This window comes from Octopus sinensis, linkage group LG4 (genome assembly GCF_006345805.1).
Source record: "Octopus sinensis linkage group LG4, ASM634580v1, whole genome shotgun sequence".
Lineage (NCBI taxonomy): Eukaryota > Metazoa > Mollusca > Cephalopoda > Octopoda > Octopodidae > Octopus > Octopus sinensis.
In genome coordinates this window covers 13,088,605-13,116,338 of record NC_043000.1, presented here as the reverse complement: position 1 = coordinate 13,116,338, position 27,734 = coordinate 13,088,605, and the positions used below count along the sequence as shown (strand labels likewise).

Genomic DNA, 27,734 nt, shown 5'->3' with positions numbered 1-27,734 from the left:
ATGTCAATACCCAAATCCATCATAATCATCAACTTTTCCGGATTTTCACAGAGAAATGAACCAACGAAATTGGGAACCTTCCACGCAAACGCTCAACGAGAAAAAAAAACAACTGTCTGAAGTTAAACAAACGATACAACAAAAGGTGGCATGGGAGGTAACTCTTTCCAGTAGACTACAGAGTTATGTAACTTCATAGCAGTCTTAAGTAGAAGCTCAAAGCCGTGATTGAGAGTAAATAAACTTAAATATCAATCCAAATATGATTGAGAAATATTTTAATTTATGACAGACTGCAGTGAAAAGCTTTCTACAGGTTCAAACAGTTATTAAACATATTCGAACTGGTATTACGTTGGGAATACCTACACAAGGGTGCTACCCTCTGACATCGTTTCCTCGTAACTTTCAGAAGAATAAATCCCTCTATATATAAAGCTGAAGTTGTCTAGGTTTGGTAACCTTCAATTAACACTATCTCCTCCGAGACCCTGCGGCGCAAGTTGATCAAAATTGAGAGTATGATAGAAGAAGGCTTGCTCTTCCTTCCGTAGGAAATAAAATTCAAATCGGACCATGTTAACACCAAAAATTATTTACATCAAAAAGGTCCTTTTTTTCTAAGAAAATCCCTATTTTTTACGATATTTTACGGCTGTGTCGCCATTTTTCGGTGTATTTCAACCAGAAAAATGTTCACCTAAAGAGAATAACAAGCTACATAATGCAAAATTCCAATTCTAAAGGGTCAAAACAAACTCGAGCAACTGCTAGTATTTTTAAAAGAGATTTTCAATAAATACAATTCAGATGGTGTAGATAACGATTATATCGGGACTTAGTGTTTAAAAAGTTGGTAAATGCGCACACGTACATACTGGCACAGAACAGGTATATCTATAAAATGAGACTTGTAATTTTGAGAAAATTATGTGTGTGCGCGCCCAACGTTTTTGTTTATACATTAAATTCCACGGATATCATAATCTGCACCAACTGAAAGGTATGTAAGGTACCATTTAAGAAGAGTGGTCCCGGTGCGCGCACTCGCGTACTCGCGCTAGCTAGTCGTGACTAGTCGATCCTACAATGACTACCTACCAAAGTAAAAAAATTTTTAAATAAATCATTTTTTTCACAAAATAGATAATTTTTTTTAAACAAAGTAAATAAAACACAAAAACACAAAGTATGGATCGACTAGTCACGACTAGCTAGCGCGGATGCGTGAGTACGCGAGTGCACGCACCGGGACCACCCTTCTTAAAGTACCGGTATTTAATCTCTTGTTTCAAACATTAGACTGCAGCCATGCTTAGGCACTGCCTTGAAGAGTTTAGTGGAACAAATTGACCCCAGTCTTTATGCTTTTCTTTTAAAGTCTGGTACTTATTCTGTCAGTCTCTTTTTGTCGAACTGTTAACTTATGGGAACGCAAACAAATGAACACCGGTTGTCAAGTGGTGGTGGAAAACAATAACACACATAAAAACACACACAAAGACGTATACGTATAAATACCTAACGACGGGCTTCCTTCAGTTTCCGTCCACCAAATCCAATCACAAGGCCTTTGGTCGACTCGGGACTATGGTAGAAAACACTTGCCCAAGGTGCCAGGCATTGAAACCGAACCTGGAACCATGTAGTTGGAAAGCAATCTTCTTACCACACAGCCTAGAAACTTTCAGTTTTAAAATGTCCAGTTTTTTTTTCAGTTATGAGGAAACAAAGTCGTTTTGAGTGAATTATCCGATATTCCTCCTCCCCACCCATTCCGAATTTTTTTTCCACAATAAATTACGATTTAAATCGGATTGTACACCGTCTGAAAGATACATGTAGACATTTTCATTAAAAAAATATCCATTTTTCTGAAAGTTGTGAGGTACAAAGTCGTGGGATGGGGACACACTTGTGTTGGTATGCCTTCAGTTTGTAAACTTTATAAAAACTATTCATTAAACTTTATAAAAAAAAGTATTGTCTGGGAAAGTGAGTTGTACGTGAAGAACGTGTCTTCAAACTGAAATATATGCAGCGTGGAAGGTACATCTTAGCCATTCCAAAACTCACTTAGACCACCTCCACTCAATGGAGGGCTTCTTTTTTCTTAATGTTTTTATGTGTATCTTTCACCAACTTGCATCAACACTGAAAAAGAAAAGAAAAACAATGAATGCTTTTTACGAATATCTCGAAGGACTTTACGAATGAAGTCCCTCGAGATATTTATTCTGTACCTAGTTATAGGCACTCCCTTCTCACTCTCGTTGTCGGAAAGGCAGCAAACTAGAGATTGGCCTTGTGAAGACCCATAACCAACATTACAGTTCAGTAATCATTATATAATTAAGGCGACGAGCTGGCAGAATCGTTAGGACGTCGAGCAAAATGCTTAGCGGCAATTTGTCCGCCTTTACGTTATGAGTTCAAATGCCGCCGGGGTTGACTTTGCCTTCCATCCTTTCGAAGTCGATGAAATAAGTATCAGCTGAACACTGGGGTCGATATGTTCGACTTACCCCGTCCCCTGAAATTACTGGCCGTGTGCCAAAATTTGAAACTTATTAATTATAATAAACGTAAATTGGGCACTGAAATAGCAGAGTGGTTAAAACGCAGAAAAAGAATGCTTTGTGGTATTGGGTACTGAGTTCAAATACCGTTGATGCTAACCTTGTCTTTTCATCTTTTCAGGAACGATAAAAAAAAAAAAAGGTACCTATCAAGTTCTGAGTTCTTTATTATCGATTAGTTGCCTCTTCTTAAAATTGTCGGTTTTGTATCGCAAGTAAAAACAATTATATGAAATATATAAATTTTTAAAAAGATATTGGACGCTATAGAATTATTTATGTAAATTCTTTGGTAATTTTTTTTTTATCATCATTGGATAGCGGTCATGCTGAAGCACAGCATCGAACAAATCAACTCCAGTATTTATTTTTAAAATCTGACATTTATTTTGTTCGTTTTTTTGCCGATCTGCTATGTTACGGAGAGGTAAACAAAGTAACACCGGTTGTCAAGCGATGGATGGGTGGACACAAACACAAAAACATACACACACAAACATATACGACGAGTGTTGCGATCAAGGTACCGCGCAATGGAATTGATCCCAAATGCACGTCGTTGCACAGCGAGATCCTTAACTACGTAGCCATGCCTTCTAGATTGAAAAACATTTATAAATATTTTTCTTTTACTGAGTTTTCAACTTGAACTGATATCAGATATAAGCTGTATTGAATATTAACTGTTTTGTTTGTTTGTTTTTTCTCCGTTCCTAATGTTTGATGTAGTTCTTTTCTTTTTCGGAATTTTCTAAGTATGTCGTCTATCTTAGTAACATTCATCACGTATAATAAATCTCTGTCGTCTATCTTAGTAACAAAAATTCATCACATAATTTCATAGTTACAAAAATGACCGGTAAAAAATAACATCGGTGACACCGATAGTGTAACACCGTTCAAGATGGCGCGTCAGGTGAGTTCAAAGTTTGACATTGACATTTTTTATTTCATTTCTCTTATATTTATTTCCCTTTTTGTCTGTGAAAAATATTCGTGTTGACTTATTTATGATTTTGATCTTTGATTTACTTTGTTTTCGTATATTTACTGTAGATATAACGTCTGTAGCAAAGCCAGAGTTAAAGCAGATATCGATAAATAGGACGGTGTCACATTCATGCATGCAAGGGCATAAGTAACTAAACTAAAAAAAAAAGCCCAAATTGGATATCAAAAACGCGTCTTTGGCTTAATTTACAAAAGTGTTACGCTATATTATAATCTCTTTATAATGATGGTGGAGGATTTTGAAAATTATCAGAAAATCAGACATTCCGTGAGGGGATATGGTCGATTTCTCGTAGCGTAAATTTAGATGAAACTGACAGTATCGTTACAGTGTCGGACGAAATACTGAGCAGCATTTCTTCTAACTTAACGCCCTGAGTTCAGACACCGCGGGGGTCGATAAAATAAGTACTAGATGAGCACTGTAATCGATTTACCCCATCACCCGAAGTTGCTGGCTCTGTGTCGAAATTCAAAACCCATATTTCGATGAAACTGGCGAAGGTAAAGAATACGCACACCCAAGGTTTAAGGTTTGGGGTTAGGGTTACGCCAAAAAACGGGTTGCATGTGCGTATTCTTTACTTCCGCCGATGAAACTTAATATTGTAATTCGTTTAGACCATGGCTTGCCAACCTGAGACCCGCTGGTCGCATGCGGCCCGCTTGATATTTTCTTGAAACGGGTTTATTTAAACAAACATTTTAAAAATTTTATCAAAAATTAGAGATTGTAATGAAAAGTAAAAAAGAAAGACTAAAGGCGGTGCTCCAGCATGGCCGCAGTCAAATGACTGAAACAAGTAAAAGAGTAAAAGAGTACTGTTTTTGCAATGATATTTCATGTTGAACCAACGATCATTCATTCATCATTGTAATAATAGCATAAGAAAGCAAAATGCTTTCAATTCTGTCAGTATACGAGCAGCCCTCAAAAAACTTTCTGTGATGAAAGTGGCCTGCAATAAATTCGAGTTGGTCAGGCCTGGTTTAGACCAACTTTTTGGGGGCGGGGAGTAAAATAAAGTAAATTATTTAATAGAAAATCTAATAAAACAAAAATATAAAATTGGTGCTGTAGAAAAATGTTTTCATATATCAGTCAGAGCCTTCTTCACAGTGTTATAGGCCTCTGGGAAAAAAATCAATGCACTGGGTACTACATACATAGATCATTATTGGACCCCTATAAGGACCCTGGGTAACTGCCCAGTGTGCCTATGCCTTAAAATAGCACTGATTTCAGTATTAACCCTTTTGTTGCCATATTTCTGTTGAGATGCTCTGTGTTTGTTTCAATTGATTTTAAATATAACCAAGAATTTAGTAAAATAACTTTCTTATCATTAACCCAGTGTTAGAAACATAAATTGTGACTAAGGTTTGGTGGAAGATTTTACTTAAGAACTTTTTAATATAAGACATTTGTACTACAGAGCCAGAGGTGGTTTCAGCCAGGTTGGTATCGAAAGGGTTAAAGGACTAAACTGTTTGATAATGAAAGTAAATAAATGATTTCTGTATTGTCACAATTATCATCATCGTTTAACGTCTGCATTCCATGCTAGCATGGGTTAGACGATTTGACTGAGGACTGGTGAACCAGATGGCTGCACCAGGCTCCAGTCTAATCTAGCAGAGTTTCTACAGCTGGATGCCCTTCCTAACGCCAACCACTCCAAGAGTGTAGTGGGTGCTTTTACATGCCACCGGCACGAGGGCCAGTCAGGCGGTACTGGCAATGACCATGCTCAAATGGTATTTTTTACATGCCACCTGCACAGGAGCCAGTCCGGTGGCACTGGCAACAACCTCACTTGAATGTTTTTCACATGTCACTGGCACAAGTGCCAGTAAGGCGATACTGGTAACGATCATGATCAAATGATGCTTTTTATGTGCCACCGGCACGGATGCCAGTTAGCCACTCTGGCAATATCTTGCAAAAGAAAAAAGTACAAAATTACTTTATTTTTACGGTTACAACTGATAATTGGGTTTAATCTTCTTACTAACAATTTGCTTGTTTGTTATTGACAAGTGATTTTTTAAAAAAACATTTCAGTAAAAAAGAAAAAAAAACTTAATATATTCAGTTCTATTATTTAACTGTCAACTGCAATGTGATTGAATAATTTTTCAGTTCAACTAAGCCTCTTGTTATCTTCCAATTTGACATGTTTAAACAGCAATTTCCTCTAAAATAAGAGAAGTTATTTGATTTTCTCCTCATGGCCAGCAGTAAAATAGGAGAAATTATGTGATACCTTTCAACAACCACTGAAATTACTCAAAGCTAAATCAGTCACCAGATCACTGAAGAGATCTCAGCTGGAAGTTCCCATAAAGACTTGAATGTTTGGATATTTACCTTTTGACCAACAGATTTAAAAAATAATTTTTTGTAACTAAACACTTTCAAACTTCGTATATTGGCAGAATGTGTCACATAAAACATCTTTTACTCTTGGCGTTGTTGAGAAAATTCTGTATTTTGGAAGTTGTTTCTTGTTAAAGTTGTCATATTTCTGTAATTTCAACTAATCAATGACGTGTATTCAGCTGAATAAAATTACTGCCATTGTTTGTCAACAACTTCCGGCAGTGTACATTTCGTTTGTCACTGTTATTTATGACATCGTTCGTGCATTTGTACTGGTTTTAACTTTAAGGTTTTAGGGTTAGAGTTATGGAAAAATGAAACACGAACGATTATGGTGGTGCTATGAAGTAAACATGCTTCAGATACACTCGTTTATTCATACTAACGTAACTGAGATGAAATAGGTCATAAATAACAGTGAAAAACGAAATATACATCGCCGGAAGTTGTTGACAAACCAGTAATTTTATTCAGCTGAATACATGTCATTGATTGATTGAAATTACTGAAATACGACAACTTTAACAAGAAACAACTTCCAAAATACAGAATTTTCTCAACAACGCCAAGAGTAAAAGATGTTTTATGTGACACATTCTGCCAGTATACGAAGTTTGAAAGTGTTTAGTTACAATAAATTATTTTAAAATCTGTCAGTCCAAAGGTTAAGATCCGAATGTTTCCATCATAGGAATTTCCTTCGCAGTTGATATCCACCAGTATTCTGTGAGCTAATTTTTCCTTTGATCCTTTCATGGTCCACATCAACTTTTCCCTTTTGTCTTCAATGAAAGGCTGACTGTGATTTACAGCATAATTCTGAAAACCCATTATCTTCTCCAAGATTGCCATACACTATCCACCAATCTGACTAAACGATATTATCAATCACACTTGTTGACCCCCTTCGGTCACAACTGACTATGGGATTGCACCTAGAAAGTTACCCTCCTAGTCACAAGTCTGGGCAAGGTGGTTTATGGAAGACCAGCAGTCGCCCATGCATACCGGCCTCCCCTCTCCACGCCACGAGTGTTATCCAAGGGAAAGGCAACGGCCGATACAGCTTGGCACCTCTTACGTTGCAACTCATTTCTACAGCTGAGTGAACTGGAGCAACGTAAAATAAAGTGACTTGTTCAAGAACACAACACGCAACCCAGTCTGGGATTCGAGCTCACAACCTCACGATCGTAAGCTCGACGCTCTAACCATTGAGCCATGCGCCTTCGCTATCAATCACAACAGTTTGGTAAATTATTGGTTTTAAATTTTGGCACAAGGCCAGCAATTTCGGGGGAGGGGCCAACTCAATTACAACGACCCCAATGCACAACTTGTACTTATTTTATTGACCCCAAAAGGATGAAAGGCAAAGTTGACCTCAGCAAAATTTGAACTCATGTTAAGACACTCAATGTTGCTACGCATTTTGTCTGGCGTGCTAATGATTCTGCCAACTCAACACCTTAGTTTGGTAAATTATTGACATCAAGTCTTGGTATCCTGCTAATGTACATCACAAAAGTGAGTCACTGTAGATCTGTTTCAACTGTTTTATTGGAGCATAAACATTGCAATGCCTAATATCCCTGGATCAACTGGCTGTGGGCCATAGTTGCTACACTGGTGGACAGCACTGGCTTCAAATTCTTGCTCAATTTGACCAATCAGCTGTTGACTTTCTATAAGTCTTTGATCCCTAAGAAGCATCATTGCACTCCTATTTTAGTACTAATTTGTCCAATACGTGCAGGAGTGGCTGTGTCGTAAGTAGCTTGCTTACAAACCACATGGTTCCAGGTTCAGTCCCACTGCGTGGCACCTTGGGCAAGTGTTTTCTACTATAGACTCGGACTGACCAAAGCCTTGTGAGTGGATTTGGTAGACGGAAACTGAAAGAAGCCCGTCGTATATATCTATATATATATGTGTGTCTGTGTTTGTCCCCCTAGCATTGCTTGACAACCGATGCTGGTGTGTTTACGTCCCCGTAGCTTAGCAGTTCGGCAAAAGAGACCGATAGAATAAGTACTAGGTTTAAAAAGAATAAGTCCTGGGGTCGATTTGCTCAACTAAAGGCAGTGCTCCAGCATGGCCGCAGTCAAATGACTGAAACAAGTAAAAGTGTAAAGAGAGATCTTTGGATTGACTTGTATAGAATGGTCATAAAATTACAAACCCTTGTTTCAAGGCAAGAGCCTCGTTAAACATCGAGTGCAGTGAAGAGAATGATTAACTCTGACCTTTCCCTGAGCTGTCAGCTAAGCTGCAGTTTAGGATGTTACATTTTTGTTTCTGACTCAGCTCAAGTGCAACACAGATTAAAGCATCCATGACTAACACCCTACAATCGAAGGTTAGCACAGCAGGCCATCCTGCAAGCCATGAACTCACTTCATTTGTCAGGTCTTCGCAATCACAGCATATCTCAGAGGTCTCGGTCTTTCGTCATTGTCTCAGCGAGCTGGCAGAAACGTTAGCACGCAGGGCGAAATGCATAGCCGTATTTCGTCTGCCGCTACGTTCTGAGTTCAAATTCCACCAAGGTTGACTTTGCCTTTCATCCTTTCGGGGTCGATTAAATAAGTACCAGTTACACACTGGGGTCGATATAATCGACTTAATCCATTTGTTTGTCCGTGTTTGTCCTCTCTGTGTTTAGCCGTTTGTGGTTAGTAAAGAAATTGGTATCACATCTACAATATCCATGATGAAAATAATCCTTTCTGCTTTAGGCATAAGGCCAGAAATTTTGGCAGAGAGGTTTAGCTGATCACGTCAACCCCAGTGTTCAACTGACACTTATTACATCAATCCTGAAAAGGATAAAAGGCAATGAATTAAAAGTATGTATATGCGTGAAATCTGATCCATGCAGTCATAGAAAAACAGACGTTAAAATAGTGATGATGATTACTTGTCACCAAGTGACAACTTATAACAGTCGTATTGTTAAGGCGGCGAGTTGGCAGAAACATTAGCATGCTGGGCGAAATGCTTCGTCTGCCGCTACATTCTGAGTTCAAATTCCGTCAAGGTCAACTTTGCCTTTCATCCTTTCGGGGTCAATTAAATAAGTACCAGTTGCGCACTGGAGTCAGTGTAATCAATTTAATCCGTTTGTCTGTCCTTGTTTGTCCCCCCTGTGTGTAGCCCCTTGTGGGCAGCAAAGGATAGAATATTGGCTTAGAGTACACTCACTAATCGTGAGAATACACTCGCCTTACAAATGTATTAGTTTATTTATCTAATCCTTTTGTCAGTATAAAATTGGCTGTCGGTAATAGAAAAGTACTCTGAAGTCTCTGGCCACTGTTTGAATATGTTGAATTTGTGAAGTTATTGGCGTTCAATATGGTGTTTTTTTTTCTTTTTCTTCTTACTTTTGAAGGTGTTGAGACTTGGATCAATGGGCTTCCCTGTTTACTTCGCCGCTGTTGGTCCTGAAGAGGCCAAAGATAATATAACAATGACAATAGCTGATGTAAGTATGACACGTACTGACCTACCCTACCCCATAAAGCTCAAATGGACCCCATTCCTGTTGAATTAAATGTGTCAGGGCTGCTATTACACACATGACACAACATCTTGGTCTCAAGCATTTGTCTTATGAAGAAAGGCTGAAGACACTCGACCTTTATTCTCTCGAAAAATGACGACGCCGTGGTGATCTCATTCTCGTTCACAACATCATAAGCGGAAAGTGTAACCTCTCGAAAGAGCTGTTCTTCACTCCTGCTCCAGAACGTGGGCTGCGGGGTCACTCTGAAAAGCTCTATCTACGACGATTTCATCTCAGTCGAAGGAGAGGGGCTTTCTCCGTCCGGGTTGCGGATCCGTGGAATAAGCTGCCGGATGAGATGGTGAAGATGCCAACGACTGCTCGGTTCAAAGTCTCTCTTGACCAGAAATGGCCTGAACTCTTTGTATGACCACCCTCCCTGTACATAACTCCCTGTCCTCCTACATGGCCTTGCTTTTGCTTTTTGAGCCAATAAAAATTGAATTGAAAAGAAATTAAAAAACATGGTTTTATGGTTAAGGCATTTGCTTCACAGTTATATGGTTCCAGGTTCAATCTCACTGTGAGTCACTTTGGGCCTCAGTCTCTTCTGTCATAGCCTCACATTAACCAATGCAGTGTTCATGGAATTTGGTATATGAAAACTGTACTGAACCTTGTTGCTTTGTAGACACACACACACACACACATATATCTTCTGTAGCTGTATTGATTGTTTCATAATTTTTTTGTCCCAAACAGTAGGACTGAGCCTAAGGCCACGTGATTTGCAAACAAGCTTCTTAATCACACAGACATCCCTGCTCATTGTACCTCACCATAATTTCAAGCAGCTCTGCCCCTCATTTCTCTTACCAATCTCTAACTATATACATAAATATATTTTTTAATAATATATTATTATCAAAATTAGGAAATCAATATCAAAACTCCTGAAAGATATACACATGTGAAAAATAATTATTGTATTAAAAATATATGTATAAAAATATATGTATAAAAATATATGTAAATATGTATAAGTATAAATATATAATGTACTAGCAGTATCGCTCGGGTTTGTAAGGGAAATAACTATAAAGCATTTTTAGAGAGTTATAGCCAAAAAATAGCAAAAAAATGCATTAAAAATGGAAAAAAAATTATGGTAAATTTTATTTTAAATCGTTGACTCATCGTAGACATTTTTAGAGAGTTACTTCCCTTATATAATAGCGAAAAAATGCATTAAAATGGAAAAAATGATGGTAAATTATTTTTAAAATTGTAGACACACGCTAATACCCAGAAGGGCTCGATATGAATCACGACTATAAGATACCCGGTTTTGGTTAAACTGCACCGCAAAATGTGGGAGTAGTTAGGAATCTAAATAGTAGGAGACAGACACACAACCTTACTTTTATATATAAAGATATGACAGTTTAAAAGTTCTGAATTAATTATTTAAAGCATCTTACAATCGTTTCACAGAAGAGTTGTCCCTTTAATGAAATCCTATATTGATAAGCATTTATAGACAACGCTTCTGCTCTTCAGAGATATAAAATTTGAATTCTGTTTAACAGAATCTCTAACTATGTAATAAACTCTGTTTCTTTATTTATTTGTTCTTCCTATTGTGACTTTTACATTGTGATTTTCTTCCATCTCCAGCTGCCAATATATGAACCGGCTCCAAAGAAGTATGTCTATCAGTTTGTACCTTCTGAGCGAAATATTTTGCAGAAAGGAATTGGAAGTGTACGCAGGTTCTTTGCAGAATATCAAGAATCAATGAAGGTATGGAAGATGATTCTTTGTCTTCTGCCATTTTCATCAATGACATTCTAAAAATAAGCAATCTTACCATTGAAATCTCAAAGCTACGTGGTAAGGCATTATTAATTCAAAGTAATGTGAATAAAGAAGCATTACATTTGACAGAATAATCCGAATGCTACAGAGTTAAAGTACTGAATTATGATCTGGAAGACTATGAGTTCAATTCATGTTGACGAGACAGAAACTGTACTGAAGCCTGTTGAGGATTATAACTGTCCTTAAGTGGTAGACTTAACCACTCAATCTGTTTAATACCTCCGCCTGGCCCTTTGGTGCATTTAGCAGAGTGCACTCTTTTGATGCATTCAACCAGGAAGACTTACAATAAAGTCCTGGTGGTTGCTGCTGCACTTCATCTAAATAAGCCATAAGAATATTGGCAAAATCTTTGTAAGGTTGAGGATACATCATCATCATCATCATCATCATTTAACATCCGCTTTCCATGCTAGCATGGGTTGAACGATTTGACTGAGGGCTGGCGAACCAGATGGCTGCACCAGGCTCCAATCTTGATCTGGCAGAGTTCTTACAACTGGATGACCTTCCTAACACCAACCACTCCGAGACTGTAGTGGGTGCTTTTACGTACCACCGGCACATGGGCCAGTCAGGCGGTACTGGCAACAACCCCGCTCGAATCTTTTACACATGCCACTGGCACAGGTGCCAGTAAGGCGATGCTGGTAACGATCACGCTCGAATGGTGCTTTTTACGTGCGACCAGCATGGAAGCCATTTAGCTGCTCTGGCAACGATCACTCGGATGGTGCTCTTAGCACCCTACCAGCACGGGGCTCAGGTGCCATCAGGAGAGATGCTCAGTGATGAGGCCTAACAGACAGCAACATGCAAACTTGAACCTACGATGGTTCAAGTTGTATGATATTTGTGTGGTCACATTCCTTGCAGTAACATGCTAACTCCCAAACCTTGGTTATTTTTTTCTTCAACTGTATGAGTTGTGATTTTATATGGCGCACCAGGAGTTACACAACTAACTGTCTATGTGTCATAAGGCTTATTCAGTTGGGACCCATCAAACCAAATGAAATTGCAGTTGTGCCTGATACCAGTGTCGAATAACTGGCACTTGTGATGGTGGCACGTAAAAAGCACCCTGCAAACTTTAGGGCACACTAAGGCAGTGACAAGTGACTGAGACCTTTGACTCGGTCACTTCATGCTCCAGAAGACCTGTCAAGCCAAGTGAAATCACAGTCGTGGCCAATGCTGGTGTTTTGTAACTGGCACCTGTACTGGTGGCATGTAAAAGGCACCCACTACACTCTTGGAGTGGTTGGCATTAGGAAGGGCATCCAGCTGTAGAAACCATACCAAATCAGATTGGAACCTGGTGCAGCTCCCCAGCTGACCAGTTTTCAGTCAAACTGTCCAACCCATGCTAGCATGGAAAATGGACATTAAATGAAGATGATGATGATGATGTTGACTCACCTGGAGTTAAACAGCAACAACAATAACATAGAGCCTTTTTTGTTATTTACAGAATTTCTCAGAGAAAGTGTCATATAAATGGGAAGTTTCCAAGGCCCACACTTTAGGTGAGTATTACCTTACACTCAGACCTTAATTTCAATGAGTGATATGCTACACTCAAACCCTCAATTAGTTTTACCTTGAGACAGAGTCATACTTTTAACTGATACACATCAGGACGTTTGTGTTTTTTTACATAAACATTATAGGCCCAGGTGTGGCCATGTGGCAAGAAGTTTGCTTCCCAACCACATGGTTACAGTTTCAGTACCACCATGTGGCACTTTGGGCAAGTGTCTTCTGCTTTAGCCCTGGGTTGACCAATCCTTGTGAATGGATTTAGTTGACATAAAACTGAAAAGATGTCCAGTGTGTGTGAGAGAGAGAGAAAGAGGGAGAAATAAAGAGATTTTGGATGAGAGAACTGAAAGAGATTTTCTGAAGTACAAGGGTGAGTCAAAAAGTGATGCCATTTTGTTTAGGACAGGTATAACTACCAATACAGGAACATATATCATACATTAAAATGAAGTTTGTCCTCTGTGGATCACATCCCTACTCCTCATCATAGTCACCGTTTCTATGTTCCACCCTCAAATGAGAGCATGTATCCCTGCCCCATAAAATTCTGTTGACTGTTCTTTGAGCCATTTCTTCACTACAGTTTTCACGTCCACATCACTGGAATAATGTTTGCCCCTCAAACCCTCTTTCATGGGGCCAAAGGGACGATAGTCCAGTGAAGAGGAAGTGAAAACTGTATTGAAGAAGTGGCTCAGAGAACAGTCAATAGAATTTTACGGGGCAGGGATACATGCTCTCATTCGAAGGTGAAACATTGCTATTGAGAAAAACAGTGACTGTGTTGAGGAGTAGGGATGTGATCCACAGAGGACCAGCTTCATTTTGATATATGATACATTTTCCTGTGTATCATACCTGTCCTAAACAAAATGGTATTACTTTTTGACTCACCCTTGTGCAAACAACACTGTTTCACTTACCAACCATGACACTGCTCTATACCCTGATGGACAGTGAAATATCAATGTCTGTATTGAGTAGTGGCACGTGGCTTAGTGTATTTAGCTTATGATCGTAATGTCGTGAGTTCATTTTTTGGTGGCATGTTGTATCCGTGAGCAAGACACTTCATTTCACATTACGCTAGTCCACTCAGCTGGCAAAAATCTATTTCAAAACCTGTATTTCATAAGTCAAGCCTCATCACATTCTGTGTCACACTGAATCTCCTTGAGGACTTCATTAAGGGGTTATGCATGTCTGTGGAGTACTCAATCATTCCCACGTTAATTTCATGAGCAGGCTGTTCTGTTGATTGGATCAACTGGAACTCTCATCACCATAACTGATGAATGCCAGTGTTTGTTTTTTTTTTTCTATGTCAGTGTGTGGTTTGTGAAAGCTGTTGAAGCAATATGGAAGTGGTCTTGTGGTGCATAGGATGTTGAATAGGAAAGGGCGAGTGGTGTGTTGGATGTGTAATATTGAGTGGACATAGACTGTGTGGTGTTTTGGAAGTGTAATGTTGAGAGGAGACTGGTTGAGTGTGGTGTTTTGGAAGTGTAATGTTGAGCAGAAACTAATTGAGTATGGTGAGCTGGCAGAAACGTTAGCATGCCGGGCGAAATGCTTAGCGGTATTTCGTCTACCGCTGCGTTCTGAGTTCAAATTCCGCCGAGGTAGACTTTGCCTTTCATCCTTTCGGGGTCGATTAAATAAGTAACAGTCATGCACTGGGGTCGATATAATCGACTTAAACCGTTTGTCCTTGTTTGTCCCCTCTGGGTGTAGCCCCTTGTGGGCAGTAAAGAAATAAAAAACTAATTGAGTATGGTGTTTTGGAATTGTAATCTTGAGTAGAAACTAGTTGAGTATGGTGTTTTGGATGTATAGTATTGAGTGGAGACTGGTTGAGTGTGGTGTTTCGGAAGTGTAATATTGAGTGGAAACACAAGTTGTGTGTGATATGTTAGATGTGCATTGTTGAGTGGAGTGTGTTGAATATGAAATGTTGAGAAGAAACACAGGTTGTTAAGTGTGAATTGAAACAGATGGCTGTCCATTTACAACTGCATTGTCATTTCCATTTCAGGTCTTATTGATTATATCCAAAATGATCCAAATGTACTAGCCCGAGCTGGAGTAATCACAGTGGCTGGTCTAGGTGGCATCGTAGCTGGTTACAAAGGTAAGCTCATTTTTTTATTTTTTGCTTCGTTTATGTTTATTGAGCATTATATATTTCTCATAATTTCACAATATTTACAGAGAGAGTTATTTCTTGAAGAGGGTCAACTTATCAGCCATGTTATAAGGATTTTTCATCAAAAGTAGAGTCCACATTAATCCATAGGTAGGAGAGGTGCAGCCGGAGGGTAAAATTTCCAAAAGAGAATCTATAAAGGGTAGAAAGTCCAGCGGAGAAGTTCGTGGGTGATAAGAGGTGACAGGATCAACTGGTGCGACCAGGTGAGCATGTGATATATGGGGAGAATTCATGAAAAAAACAAAAGACGAAGACAGGTGATGTAGGCAACAAACAGATGTATTAGTATAATGCACAGGAATTGAAAAAGTCTTTTACAGAAAGAAACAAGGAGAGAAAAAAATGTGTGTAGTGGCTACCGATCTATCATGGTGATGATAGATCGGTAGCCACTACACACATTCTTTTCTCTCCTTGTTTCTTTCTGTGTTCCTTTCTGTAGAAGAGCGTAGGCTCGAAACGTTAAAGACTTTTTCAATTCCTGAGCGTTATACTAATACATCTGTTTGTTTTCTACACCACCTGTCTTTGTCTTTTGTTTTTTTCATGATATAAGGAGTTCATGTCTTCTCACTAGCACTGCACTGTGTCCAAGGCCCAGATACTTTCTACAGCCCTGTCCACCTTGCTGTATGGTAGAGACCTGACTATGTGATAGGTTATTAGCTTTACAGTCGTCATCCTTCAAGCAGGAAGTGGATTTAGAGTGTCCCCTCTGACACACCTCACCTCTCTACAACATCAATCATCTACGGGAAATTTCTTTCCATGTCTGTCAGTTTTTCATTCTAGGTACAGGTGTGGATGTGTGGTTGCTTCCCAACCATGATTCAGTCCCATTGCACAATACCTTGGGCTGGTGTCTTCTACTCTTGCCCCAGGCCAACCAAATCCTTGTGAGTGAATTTGAGAGATGGAAACTGAAAGAATGTCATCATGTAGGCGTAGAAATGGCTGTGTGGTAAGTAGCTTGCTTACGAACCACCTGGTTCCGGGTTCAGTCCCACTGCGTAGCACCTTGGGCAAGTGTCTTCTACTATAGCCTCAGGCTGACCAAAGCCTTGTGAGTGGATTTGGTAGACAGAAATTGAAATAAGCCTGTCGTATATATGTATATATATGTATGTGTGTGTGTATATGTTTGTGTGTCTGTGTTTGTCTCCCCAACATCACTTGACAACCGATACTGGTGTGTTTACTTCCCTGTAACTTAGTGGTTCGGCAAAAGAGACTGATAGAATAAGTCCTGGGGTCGATTTGCTCAACTAAAGGCTGTGCTCCAGCACAGCCACAGTCAAATGACTGAAACAAGTAAAATAGTATCACTGCTTAGTGTTAACACAAGATATTTTTAAAATCTTTATACTTTAAACTCTTAGTGGTTTTTTTCTTTAATTTTCAGGAGGTAGAATGAAGAAAGTGACATACAGTTCCATAGCCATCGTGTCTGCAGCCTCCCTCTGCTACCCAAAACAGGCAGCTAATGTCACCTATTCTGCATATGATGGAGTTGTTTCTCAAAGCTGCAGACTGTGGAAATTCTTAACGGCACCACCACGTATGTATAACTTTGCAATCTTAACCGTGCTGAATATATTATTGGCTGTGGCCTAAATTAATTAACTCTTAAGTAGAACAATGAAAAGACTCATATGGTAGACAGAAACTGAAAGAAGACTGTCATGTGTATATATATATATGTGTGTTTGTTTAACATTGTCCAAGCAGAGCAGCTGCTACTGTTGGAAACCCAGAGTAAATCTGCAGTATTCAAGTTGTCCACTAAAAAACAAGGTGTGACCCTCAGATTTATCTTCCTACTTATACCTATTTCTTTACTACCCACAAGGGGCTAAACACAGAGGGGACAAACAAGGACAGACAAAGGTATTCAGTCGATTACATCGACCCCAGTGCGTAACTGGTACTTATTTAATCGACCCCGAAAGGATTGAAAGGCAAAGTCGACCTCAGCGGAATTTGAACTCAGAACGTAACGGCAGACGAAATTCCGCTAAGCATTTCGCGCTGCGTGCTAACGTTTCTGCCAGCTCACCACCATGCTTCCTACTTATACCATATCTCTGATTAACCAAGGTCCTTACTGTTTAATATGCATTGATCAATTGTATAGAATACAATATGACAATCTGGCTCTTTCCACTGTCGGCCTATTTTTGTCTGCCCATAAACTCTACTGTAGGTGGACTGAATCAGAGTGCTATAAGAGCTACAACTTTTACAAGTTCTTCTGCACTTATTGATTGTTGGTTCTGTATATCCTAGCATCATGTAACATCAACAGCTGTCAAAATGGTTGTGTTTCAAATAGATTTAAATCTCCTGTGTTGTCCCTACAGCTGCATGTCCACCTGAGCCTGTCAAAGAAACAGCAGTGAAAGAAGAAAAAGCTCCTGCACAGAAATCAGACGGGAAAAATGTTGTGGTAAGTCGTCCTTTAAAATTCTTTACTTGTTTACATGGAATCATCGTTTAACGTCCATTTTCCATGCTAGCATGGGTTGGACGGTTCGACCGGGGTCTGGGAAGCCAGGAGGCTGCATCAGGCTCCAGTCTGATCTGGCAGTGTTTCTACAGCTGGATGCCCTTCCTAACGCCAACCACTCCGTGAGTGTAGTGGGTGTTTTTACGTGCCACCGGCGCAGGTGCCAGGGGAGGCTGGCAATGGCCACGATTGGTTGGTGCTTTTTACTTGCCATCGGCACGGAAGCCAGTCAAGGTGACTCCAGCTTCCAGGTAAACTTATACATTAAGTTGGAGCTAAGTTGTATCTTAGCTTAAGATCGTAGTAATACAGGGGCAGTATAAACAATATAAGTGGTTGTTTACACATAGAAGTTGATTTCAGTTCTGTGGCACTGCAATACCCCTTGTCAAGTGTCTTCTACTACAACCCTGGGCAAACCAAAATATTGTGAGTGGATTTGGTAGATAGAAACTGAAGAAAGCCTGTTGTGTTTGTGTTAGTTTCTTGTTGCATTGACACAGCGTGGTAGCCGTAAATGGGTGTCACTTTGGTGTCCTTTGTTTCCAATCTTTTGTGAAATCATGTCTGATCATGCAGAAAATATTGCCTTGCTTGGAAACAGGTGATGATTGGCAACAGGTCATTTCACTGGAGAAATTCTGTCCAGCCCAGGTAAGCATGGAAAAATCATCACCATCATCGTTGAACATCCATTTTCCATTCTGACACGAGTTGCACAGTTTAACTGAAGCTGGTAAGGCCACCAGCCTCCATTGTCTGTTCTGGCATGGTTTCTACAGCCTGATGCCCTTCCTAGTGCCAACTATCCACTGAATGTACTGGGTGCATTGTATGTGGTGGCACCAGCACCAACATCAGCCGTTCAAGAATTTGGACCTGGAGATATCCATTTCCAGCGACTTCGAGGGCCACCTCCCAGTGGTGTCGGGCGTCAACGAAGAGCCCTCAACTACAAGACGACCAGTTATTTTTTTTTTCCCAAGGTCTGGGGTCTCCTGCCCCTAAGCCCTAGACCATCACCTAATCACCCTTACCCGTCTTGTTGCTTAACAACAACACCAACAACATCAATTCTGCTATGGTGAATGAGCCTTTGTGAGTGCCGCACGGTGCCAATGCTGATATGTTACTTAGTAATATTAATTATTATTTTGAATTATCTTGTTATCTTTATGAAAGTCCTCATCTTTATAAAGCCTAGTGCCCTACATAACACTTTTTTTGTCTTCATGTGCCATGCCTACAGGTGTTGACAACCACAGACCTCCACTTTCTTTTATCCTATACACTGCTTAGCAAATTCATCCAATATCTTCTATCCCAGTTTTCCCTCTCTTCTTTTCACCAAGTGTTCATGGCCTTGTCTTCTTATATGGTGCCCAATAAACTTAGCCTGTTGCCTCTTTCTGCTGGTTCCTGCTCATCTAAGGGCTTAGACATTTGTCTCCCTCTATATAGGATATTTTCAGCTATCATCTAAGGAACCACATCTCTGCAACATTGATAAGATTTTGCGGTTGTTGTCAGTCACAGGATTATACACAAGGGCTCTCTACCCTTACAACACTTTCCTTCACTCTTATTGCTATCTTCTTTATTTAATAATTTGTTTGATCTCACGAAAAGCAACTTTAACTTCTTCAATTGTTGATTTAATTTTTTTTATGCTGCATAGCACTAACCATAGATGCAATAGAAGTATATGTTTTGGAGTAAGTAAAATTTATACTATTTCATTCCTTATCTAGATATACATGACTGAAACTTGTGTGCTTCAGTTATTTTATGATGAAGTGTTGCACACTTCTGAGTTTTATTCCAGCAGTTTTTTAATACATTTTTTACTGTTTTTTAGTCTTTTAAAAGGTTGTTTTTGCGTCCTAGATGTAACTTATCTATGATCTCACAGTCGAGTTTAAGCTATCAATTCCAAGAGGGTCAATTGCTTTTAGCCCATCACCAGCCCTGTATCCATGGCCAAACAGTTCTTCATTGGATCAGACCACTGAGACATAAATGAATGAAATGTGTGGAGCATTTCCACTGTGTGTTGAATGCTTAATTCATTTAAAGGTGGTGCTCTAGCATGGCCACAGAGAAATGACTGAAACAAGTAAAAGAGCATATAATGTTCATGTGGAGGCGCAATGGCCCAGTGGTTAGGGCAGCGGACTCGCGGTCATAGGATCGCGGTTTCGATTCCTAGACCGGGCGTTGTGAGTGTTTATTGAGCGAAAACACCTAAAGCTCCACGAGACTCCGGCAGGGGATGGTGGTGATCCCTGCTGTACTCTTTCACCACAACTTTCTCTCACTCTTACTTCCTGTTTCTGTTGTACCTGTATTTCAAAGGGCCGGCCTTGTCACTCTCTGTGTCACGCTGAATATCCCCGAGAACTACGTTAAGGGTACACATGTCTGTGGAGTGCTCAGCCACTTACACGTTAATTTCACGAGCAGGCTGTTCCGTTGATTCGGATCAACCGGAACCCTCGTCGTCGTAACCGACGGAGTGCTTCCATCCATATAATGTTCAGTATTTGTGAAAAAAGTGAATGGGAAATCTTGGACCAGAGTCCTATTATCTGTCATTAGTTCTTATTAATTGTTGGTGTAGAAAGAGCTCCCTTTCTGTTGAGGTCATCAGAAAGGCATTCTCCACCAGGTGGCTTTGTTGTTTGATCACAAGGAATGGCACACATGAGAACTAAACATACAAAACAGATGTTATGTTTTTATCTGCTGCATTACTGTCGTGCCTTGTCTGAAATATATGTAACGATTTGAATGATTGTAAAGAAAGTATTTCATTATTTGTGAAGTTATGATTGTTTTATTTAACATCAGGTCAACCTCACCAAGACAGATTCTTCAAAAATTAAACCGGTTGAGAAAGATTTTGGACAAAGTTCAGAAGAAGATAAAGACTTGTACACAACTCGAGGTTAACCAAAACATTTTGTAATTATCTACATTTAATATTTATTTTCCACAAGTTCTTAAACTAGAAAACTGAGAATACAACCCTCTCTGTATATAAATATATAATGTGAATTGATATGATGGAATTTAATAAAATCTTGTTTTAGAGACCATATAACATCTGAGTTTGTTTTAAATATCAAAGCAGAACAAAACCAGGCATCTCTTGTTCTCTCTGATGACTGGAACATGACAAAATTTAAACATACATTCACCGTTTGTAATTTTAAATTGCACATTTTCATATTTACATGATTTTCTTGCGATAAACAATTCAACAAATAACTGAAAAGAACACAGAAACACACGTTTTGGGGGAGTCTCAACTATAATCTTTTAACTAATTTTTATTTGGTTTTTATACCTGGAGCACTTGCATGTGCTAACACCTAAACAGCAGTCTGAATGCAGGAAAAAGATACCAGGCCCTAAAGTTGTAATGTTGATTTGATATAGTGGAACCCTACAGATACATGTGCAAACACACTTGTACATACAAGGTTATGGCAAAGTTTGACATATTGCTGTGATACTTTATGATGCTTTGTGTTCAAATAGAAATTTGTTGTCTTTGGATTTATATTTTCATTGGTCACTTCTTGTTTGTGTTTAATTTCTACGGAGGGCATTACTGATTTTGATGGTTTTAAAAAAATAAAATCAATATTTATTTTCTTTTACTATTGGGTAATAGTTGTTGAAATTCATATGTGACTTATTGCTGCAAGTCTTTCTAAAGTTAGATGTTGGCCCTGATATCAGCTTGACAGACTGAAGCAACATCTTATGTAAGTTTGAATTTGTGACCTTAGTAAGTAGTAGTCCAGCACCTTACTCTCGCAAACACAGAGTCATCAGAGAGATATTTAGATGTGTTATGGTAATGTCATGAGCAAAAGAAAAGAAAAAGGTTATAGAATGTACAGCCCTTTTAGAGGTTATTTTTAAAATATATTTAAAATCTGTCAAAGACAATACACTACTAAATTGTAATGCTATTTTTCATCACAACATTTCACATCTCAAAAATAGTTTGGTTAAAACACTCTTTACTCTTCATGTAGTTTCCAGTCCTAAGCAATTAATTTCTGTCATGTTCTATGATTCTATTGTAAGGTTTTAAACAATTTAGGCCAAAATACTGTTTAGTGATTTTTTTCCCAAAAATTTACTTTGAACTATATTTGAAAGTATTATTGAGACATTTTGGTTTTATGTGCTTTAAATATTATACTTTAAAGATTATACTTTAGAAGTGTAAGCAAATAATGTGTGTGTGTGGTTAAGAAGTTTACTTTCTCACCACATGGTTTTAGGTTCAGTTCTGCTGCATGGCATTCTGAACAACTGTCTTCAACTATAGCTATTGGCCAGCCAAAGACTTGTGAGTGAATCTGGTGGACAGAAACAAAAGCAGCCCATCATGATGATGGTGTGTGCATATCTATGTATGTTTATGTTTGAAGTCTATGAAAGTCATTTGCTGTGAGTGGTGTGGTCATCACTTCCATTAACAAATCACCTGCTTACTTTGGACCTTCAAAAATGTGTGAAATAGATCACTTACTTGAAAAAGGGGTTAGGGTTAGTGATGGCAAGAGTATCTTGCTATAAAACGTCTCAATAATGCATTCATCTAACCCATGCTTGCATGGAAGAAATAGACATAAAAAGGAAACAAACGAGATTATAAATATCAGTTATATAGTTATCAGTACTACCACACTGTAAAAGACTGGGATTCTAGATTCTTTTGTCCTAGATAGTAAAGTAAAATATAAAAAAATAATAAATTGCTAGTGAAAGGTATTGAACACCTGAATCAACTGATTGCTATCAGTTAAGCTGGTCAAACTACCAATGGTAAGAAGACATTGCTAGTGAGCTGTTTCAACCAACTAACTTATAAGTATAATAGGTAGGTGGTGATGTACTGAATGTCATATTAAAAAAAAAAAATTGAAATATTTGTGTAGAAAGTAAACAAAACCACAGAGGTAACTCTTAACACTTCTCAAAGAGGAGGGGAAATAATTTTAAAACCAATTTTTCATAAAATTGTGATTCATGCTATAGTGAAAGAAAAAAAACAACATTTGATCTTAACAAAGTAACAGCTATAGATATGTTTCTATCTTTAAAACTTCAATAGTGAATGTTCCGATCAAAGCTAACCTGAAAAAAACCTTGGGCTTCATTGAGGTCTAATTAGACTGTCCTCTTGGCTGCTAATTAAGATCATATATTTCCTCAGCATGAAAATTTAATTTTTGCTGAAATTACCTGAATTATTTAAATTCTTGCTATTTACCCATTTGAGTTATTTCCTTTTGCTCTTTTGTAATTATGAATTAATCTTGCTTAGTTTCATAATAAATGATTGAATTAAAGTGCCCTAATGATCTGGTACCCAAGCACCCCAACCCTGTCATTACAGATGATCTTGTAATTGAAATACTATAACCTTATTTTAAAATTAATTGAGGATTAACAAAGGGAAGAGCATTCAGCTGTAAAACAATGCTCCATCAATATACATTCATCTAATTCATGCTAGCTTGGAAAAAGAGACCTCAGCTTTCTGATATATCACGAAACTTTTCTCATCCCAAGTAATTAATTAGCTATCTGGAAAGTGCCAAAAAAGTTAAATGCTTGTCTTAATAGAAAATAAATATCTTCTGGTTCCATAACATTATTCAGAAAAAAAAAAGAGAATTGCACAAGTCACAGAGTTTTGACTGAATTTGAATATCTCTTAAATAAGTTAATATTTTGGACGATCATAGGTTGGTGTGACATTGTTATCAGTTAAAGTTGTCCCTTGTGACTTGAAAAATCATTCAACGGACGGAATCAACTTAATGTATATCTGATCTTGAGAAAGATATCTGGGAAGGAAATAATACAGTGTATATATCATTTATGTTGCACATGGCGTTAATCATTTATCTGTCCACTACATCAACATGTTTTGAGTGAAGAGTGTGTGGGGGAAATAAACTGTCAGAGAATATCTGCAGTAAGTCAGCAAGGGAGATAACTAGCAACAATAACGTCTCTCAGTTAAAAGGAGAGATAACAATAGGTTGGAGTAAGACAAAAAGGGAGATAATTCTTAGCATTTTTTTGAAAATGAAAAACAAACAAAACAAATGCCAGATTTAGACAACAGGGGAGATAACTAATGACAGCCAATCTGAATTTGACGCGAAACTCGGAAATATGCTAAAATAATAACAATAAACATAAATGATATGATCAATATTTTGGTTAAAACCTTATAACAAATGGACTGTATTATAATTATGAATTACAGGCAAAATATCACATCCATTTATCCATAATCTATAGATTTAGGATAACAGGACTGACTGAAATACTGAAATATTAATCACCCACACTCGTTCCATTATTCCTATCACACACACACACACACACACTATTAATAATTAGCAGACGTTACAGAGTGACTCAAGGGCCAAGAGTTTCAAAGATTGGAACTTATCAAACTTTGTTGATAAGTATCAATACAAGAAACTCTTGGCTCTAGAGTTACTCTGTAACTGAAGCCAATTATTAATTTCAAATTTTGGCACAAGGCCAGTAATTTCGGGGGAGGGTATCAGTCGATAACATCGACCCCAATGCTCAACTGGTGCTTATTTTATCGAGTCCGAAAGGATGAATTGCAAAGTCAACCTCAGCAGAATTTGAACTCAGAATGTAAAGACGGATAAAATGCCGCTAAGCATTTTGCCCAGCATGCTAATAGTTCTGCCAGCTCATTACCTTACTTCTGCCAATTATCAATAATAAAAATATATATATATATTCATGTTTTAAGCCCTATTTTCCTGTTTGCATCCCCAAAATTAATAGCTGTCTATCTATCTATCTATCTACCTCTGTACATATATACTTGCATACATTATATATATATATATATATATATATATATATATATATATATATAAGGATGATGATGACATTATTACCTAGTTTACATCAGTATAATTTAATGCTGGCAGAGATAGGGATAAGTGTTAATTCATTTTTTTTTTCTTCATAGCAAATATAAAATCTGAGATTTAAGCAAAGAGTACCCACGAGATAAATGTTATCTTTGGCAGCTGAATACATATATATAAACTTTCACCTACATACACACCTACCTATATTTTGTGGTATTGTATGTTCTTTTATTGGTTTCAATTATTGGACTATAGCCATGCTGGAGCACAGCTGATTTTCTGTAACAAGTAAATGATTAGTACTTATTTTATCAACCTCAAGCGGATGAAAGGTAAAGTGAACCTGGGCAGGATTTGAACACTTAACATAACCAAATACAGCAAAGTGTTTTGTCCAATATTCTAGCCATTCGGCTATACATACTGTCTAGTATGTACACATATATATAATACATACACACACATACACTCACCAATCACATATACATATACACTCACACCCTTATACAGATATATACATAGATATGTACATATAGATATATGTGGACATGTATAATACATTAAAATGTGTGCAGCTATCTCAGTCTCTCTCTCTCTCTCTCTCCCTACATATATACACACTTGTGCACACACACACACACAAACACATACACATATTGTTTGGGTTTCAAATATGAACCATGTTTTGATATAACATATTCTTGAACAACCAACTGCACAAGCAAAGAATGATGATATCTCATGAATGGACAGAGGACAAATTTGACAAACATGGACCAAAATATATATCACATGTGGTGGAATGAAAAAAACAGCAAGAGGAGTTGATTGTTTAGCTTCAGGTCAACTCTGATTGAGTAGACCTATGATGAAAAGCATGACCATTCAGCTATGACCATCCCATCTAGGATTGCTTTATCTAATATGTGTCCTTTTTTTTTTAAGATGATGGAGAGTGATTTGAGGGAGGGAGATTTAGCAGCTATTTGTAGCAGGTCAAACGACTACATAGTCACCCTCATTGGATCATTGATTGTTGAATATATCAAAGGGGTGTCACAATGAGTCTTCTCTCCATATTGTTCCAGATTTAAGTTTTATCAAACAGACACATATACTTCAATTCTCTCTTTCTCACACACACACACATACACAGTTATTTGTACATGCATACAGACACAAAGTTGTATGTGTATGTGTCAGGTCGTGGTGAAGTTGTGGTGAGGCGGTTGACAATAGTGACACAACGTATCATTGTATCACTGATGTCACTGAGCTATCTTATGACCTCAGCCACTGTCCATCAATGCCACTGACCCCCAACATGCTGTTTCAGTTGTAGTCATCGAAGTTTTCTCCCTTCACTACCTCTGACTGGTGATAGCGGTTGCGACTGGCAAAATCTTCATTGTCTTCGGTGAGCTGGGATGCAAAGGTTTGGACTGCTGGTGTATTGGGTGGTACCACATACTGTTCTTTCCCTGACTGACTGCCCCTGTGAAAATACATTGGAAAGAAATAATCAAATTTTATCGTCAGTTTATTGAAAGAAATGCAAGATCAGACATGGGGAAAAAAAGGAAAAGAGAGAACGATATACAAAAAAATAAAAGAAAGGTCTTTTTTCAATTGCAGAAAAAATGATGTGCGGAAGGTATGACGATTACATAAATATATACATGTAATGTGACTAGGATTGTATAGATTTATTAATCAGCTAGCCTAATGAGGTGGAATAATAGTCATAACTTTCCATAACAGGTCTTGGAAGATAGAGATTTGAACTCACAACCTCATGATCGTAAGCTCGACGCTCTAACCACTGAGCCATGCACCTTCACGATAGTTCTATATGTATGTAATATATACATAAACATAAATGTAACAACTTATACACACATATATATTTCTTTATATGATACACGCATATATATAAGCACACACATACACATACAATGTGCTTTCACATATTTACCAAATTCACCACATGCTTGTTTAGTATCTGTATTGCACTACAAAGGGTAGATCAACAATGTGTTTGCTCTATTTAAAGAAGAAAAGAAATTTTTAGATTTAAAAAAAAAAAATTTGAGACTAGAATTTGTCAGTCGTACACTTACTTTAAACATACCAAACAGCCTCTTTTAATCCAGTCATATAAATTAAATTCAGCTATACCTGCAAAGAAGGAACGGTAAAATTTGTGTTATCAAATTTATAATCACTTCAGATAAAGGAGACTCTTAAAGAAAATACATCAAGGTATATATTTTATTTGGTGTCCGTTAGAGATTAATGACGCATCCCTAATGAGAATACGCTATATGTTTTATTTAGGAGGTACCTTTCTCTTACTGGTTTCACTTGTTGGACTGTGGCCATGTTGGAGCACTGTCCTGAAGGATCTTAGTCAAACAAATCAATCTCAGTACGAATTTCTTAAATCTGATACTTATTCTGTTGGTCTCTTTTGCTGAATCACTAAATTACATGGATGTAAACAAACCAACACCGATTGTCAAGCAGCAGTTGGATAAACACAAACACACACACAGTATGTATGTATGTATGTTTGTATATATTTGTATGCATGTACGTATGTATGTATGTATGTATGTATGCATGCATGTATGTATGTTTATGCTGGGTCCCCATCCAGTTTCTCTCCACCAAATTCCCTTCCAAGATATTAGTTAGCCAAGGGCTATAGTAGAAGACACTTGCCCAAGGTACTGCATAGTGGAACTAAACCAAAAACCACATGGTTGCAAAATGAGCTTCTTAACCACATAGTGATCTTATGAACTACGTATCTCAAGTTTGAAATATTTATTTACAATATTTATATCAATCCTATATTCTGTGACATGAGCTGTCTAGTGAATAAGAATGCTATTACCCTTAGTTTCCTGTACCCAACCTCAAATAAAACATGTAGTGATCATTGGAGATTAAACTGATCCAAATGTAGAGTAGATATATGCACATATATATACCATGTGGTAAGTAGCTTGCTTACCAACCACATGGTTCCAGGTTCAGTCCCACTGCGTGGCACCTTGGGCAAGTGTCTTCTACTATAGCTTCAGGCCAACCAAAGCCTTGTGAGTGGATTTTGTAGACGGAAACTGAAAGAAGCCCATCGTATATATG

The 27,734-nt window shown here is 38.0% G+C and overlaps 2 protein-coding genes across 4 annotated transcripts in view; one reads left to right on the top strand and one right to left on the bottom strand.

The window, feature by feature from the left end:
• The first annotated feature begins 3,360 nt into the window (after nt 1–3,360).
• LOC115210697 (MICOS complex subunit MIC27) lies at nt 3,361–20,725 on the top strand. Of its 2 annotated transcripts, XM_036501781.1 has the most exons (9): nt 3,361–3,495; nt 9,368–9,460; nt 11,159–11,284; nt 12,837–12,891; nt 14,943–15,038; nt 16,519–16,674; nt 17,477–17,562; nt 19,301–19,337; nt 20,473–20,725. In XM_036501781.1, exons 1-8 carry the CDS (start codon nt 3,484–3,486, stop codon nt 19,304–19,306), a joined length of 630 nt encoding a protein of 209 aa, XP_036357674.1. In that variant the 5' UTR covers nt 3,361–3,483; the 3' UTR covers nt 19,307–19,337; nt 20,473–20,725. The 2 variants fall into 2 exon arrangements, with proteins under 2 accessions (XP_036357674.1, XP_029635241.1); XM_029779381.2 differs by lacking the exon at nt 19,301–19,337 and having other exon boundaries at nt 3,371–3,495.
• A 3,854-nt stretch (nt 20,726–24,579) lies between these two features.
• The window catches only part of LOC115210953 (solute carrier family 12 member 8), a 91,171-nt gene continuing 88,016 nt past the window's right edge, over nt 24,580–27,734 (bottom strand). For both annotated transcript variants that reach the window (XM_029779750.2, XM_029779751.2), the window contains exons 13-14: nt 26,702–26,759; nt 24,580–26,076 (exon numbers count right to left, since the gene is read on the bottom strand). In XM_029779750.2, coding sequence (XP_029635610.1) covers nt 25,914–26,076; nt 26,702–26,759 — 221 coding nt within the window. In that variant the 3' untranslated portion in view covers nt 24,580–25,913. The remainder of the gene's footprint in view (nt 26,077–26,701; nt 26,760–27,734) is intronic.

Coding starts and splice junctions, on each gene's coding strand:
- LOC115210697 (XM_029779381.2), top strand. Junction 12,892..14,942: donor TTCCAAGGCCCACACTTTAG/GTGAGTATTACC, acceptor TTTCCATTTCAG/GTCTTATTGATTATATCCAA. Junction 16,675..17,476: donor ATTCTTAACGGCACCACCAC/GTATGTATAACT, acceptor TTGTCCCTACAG/CTGCATGTCCACCTGAGCCT.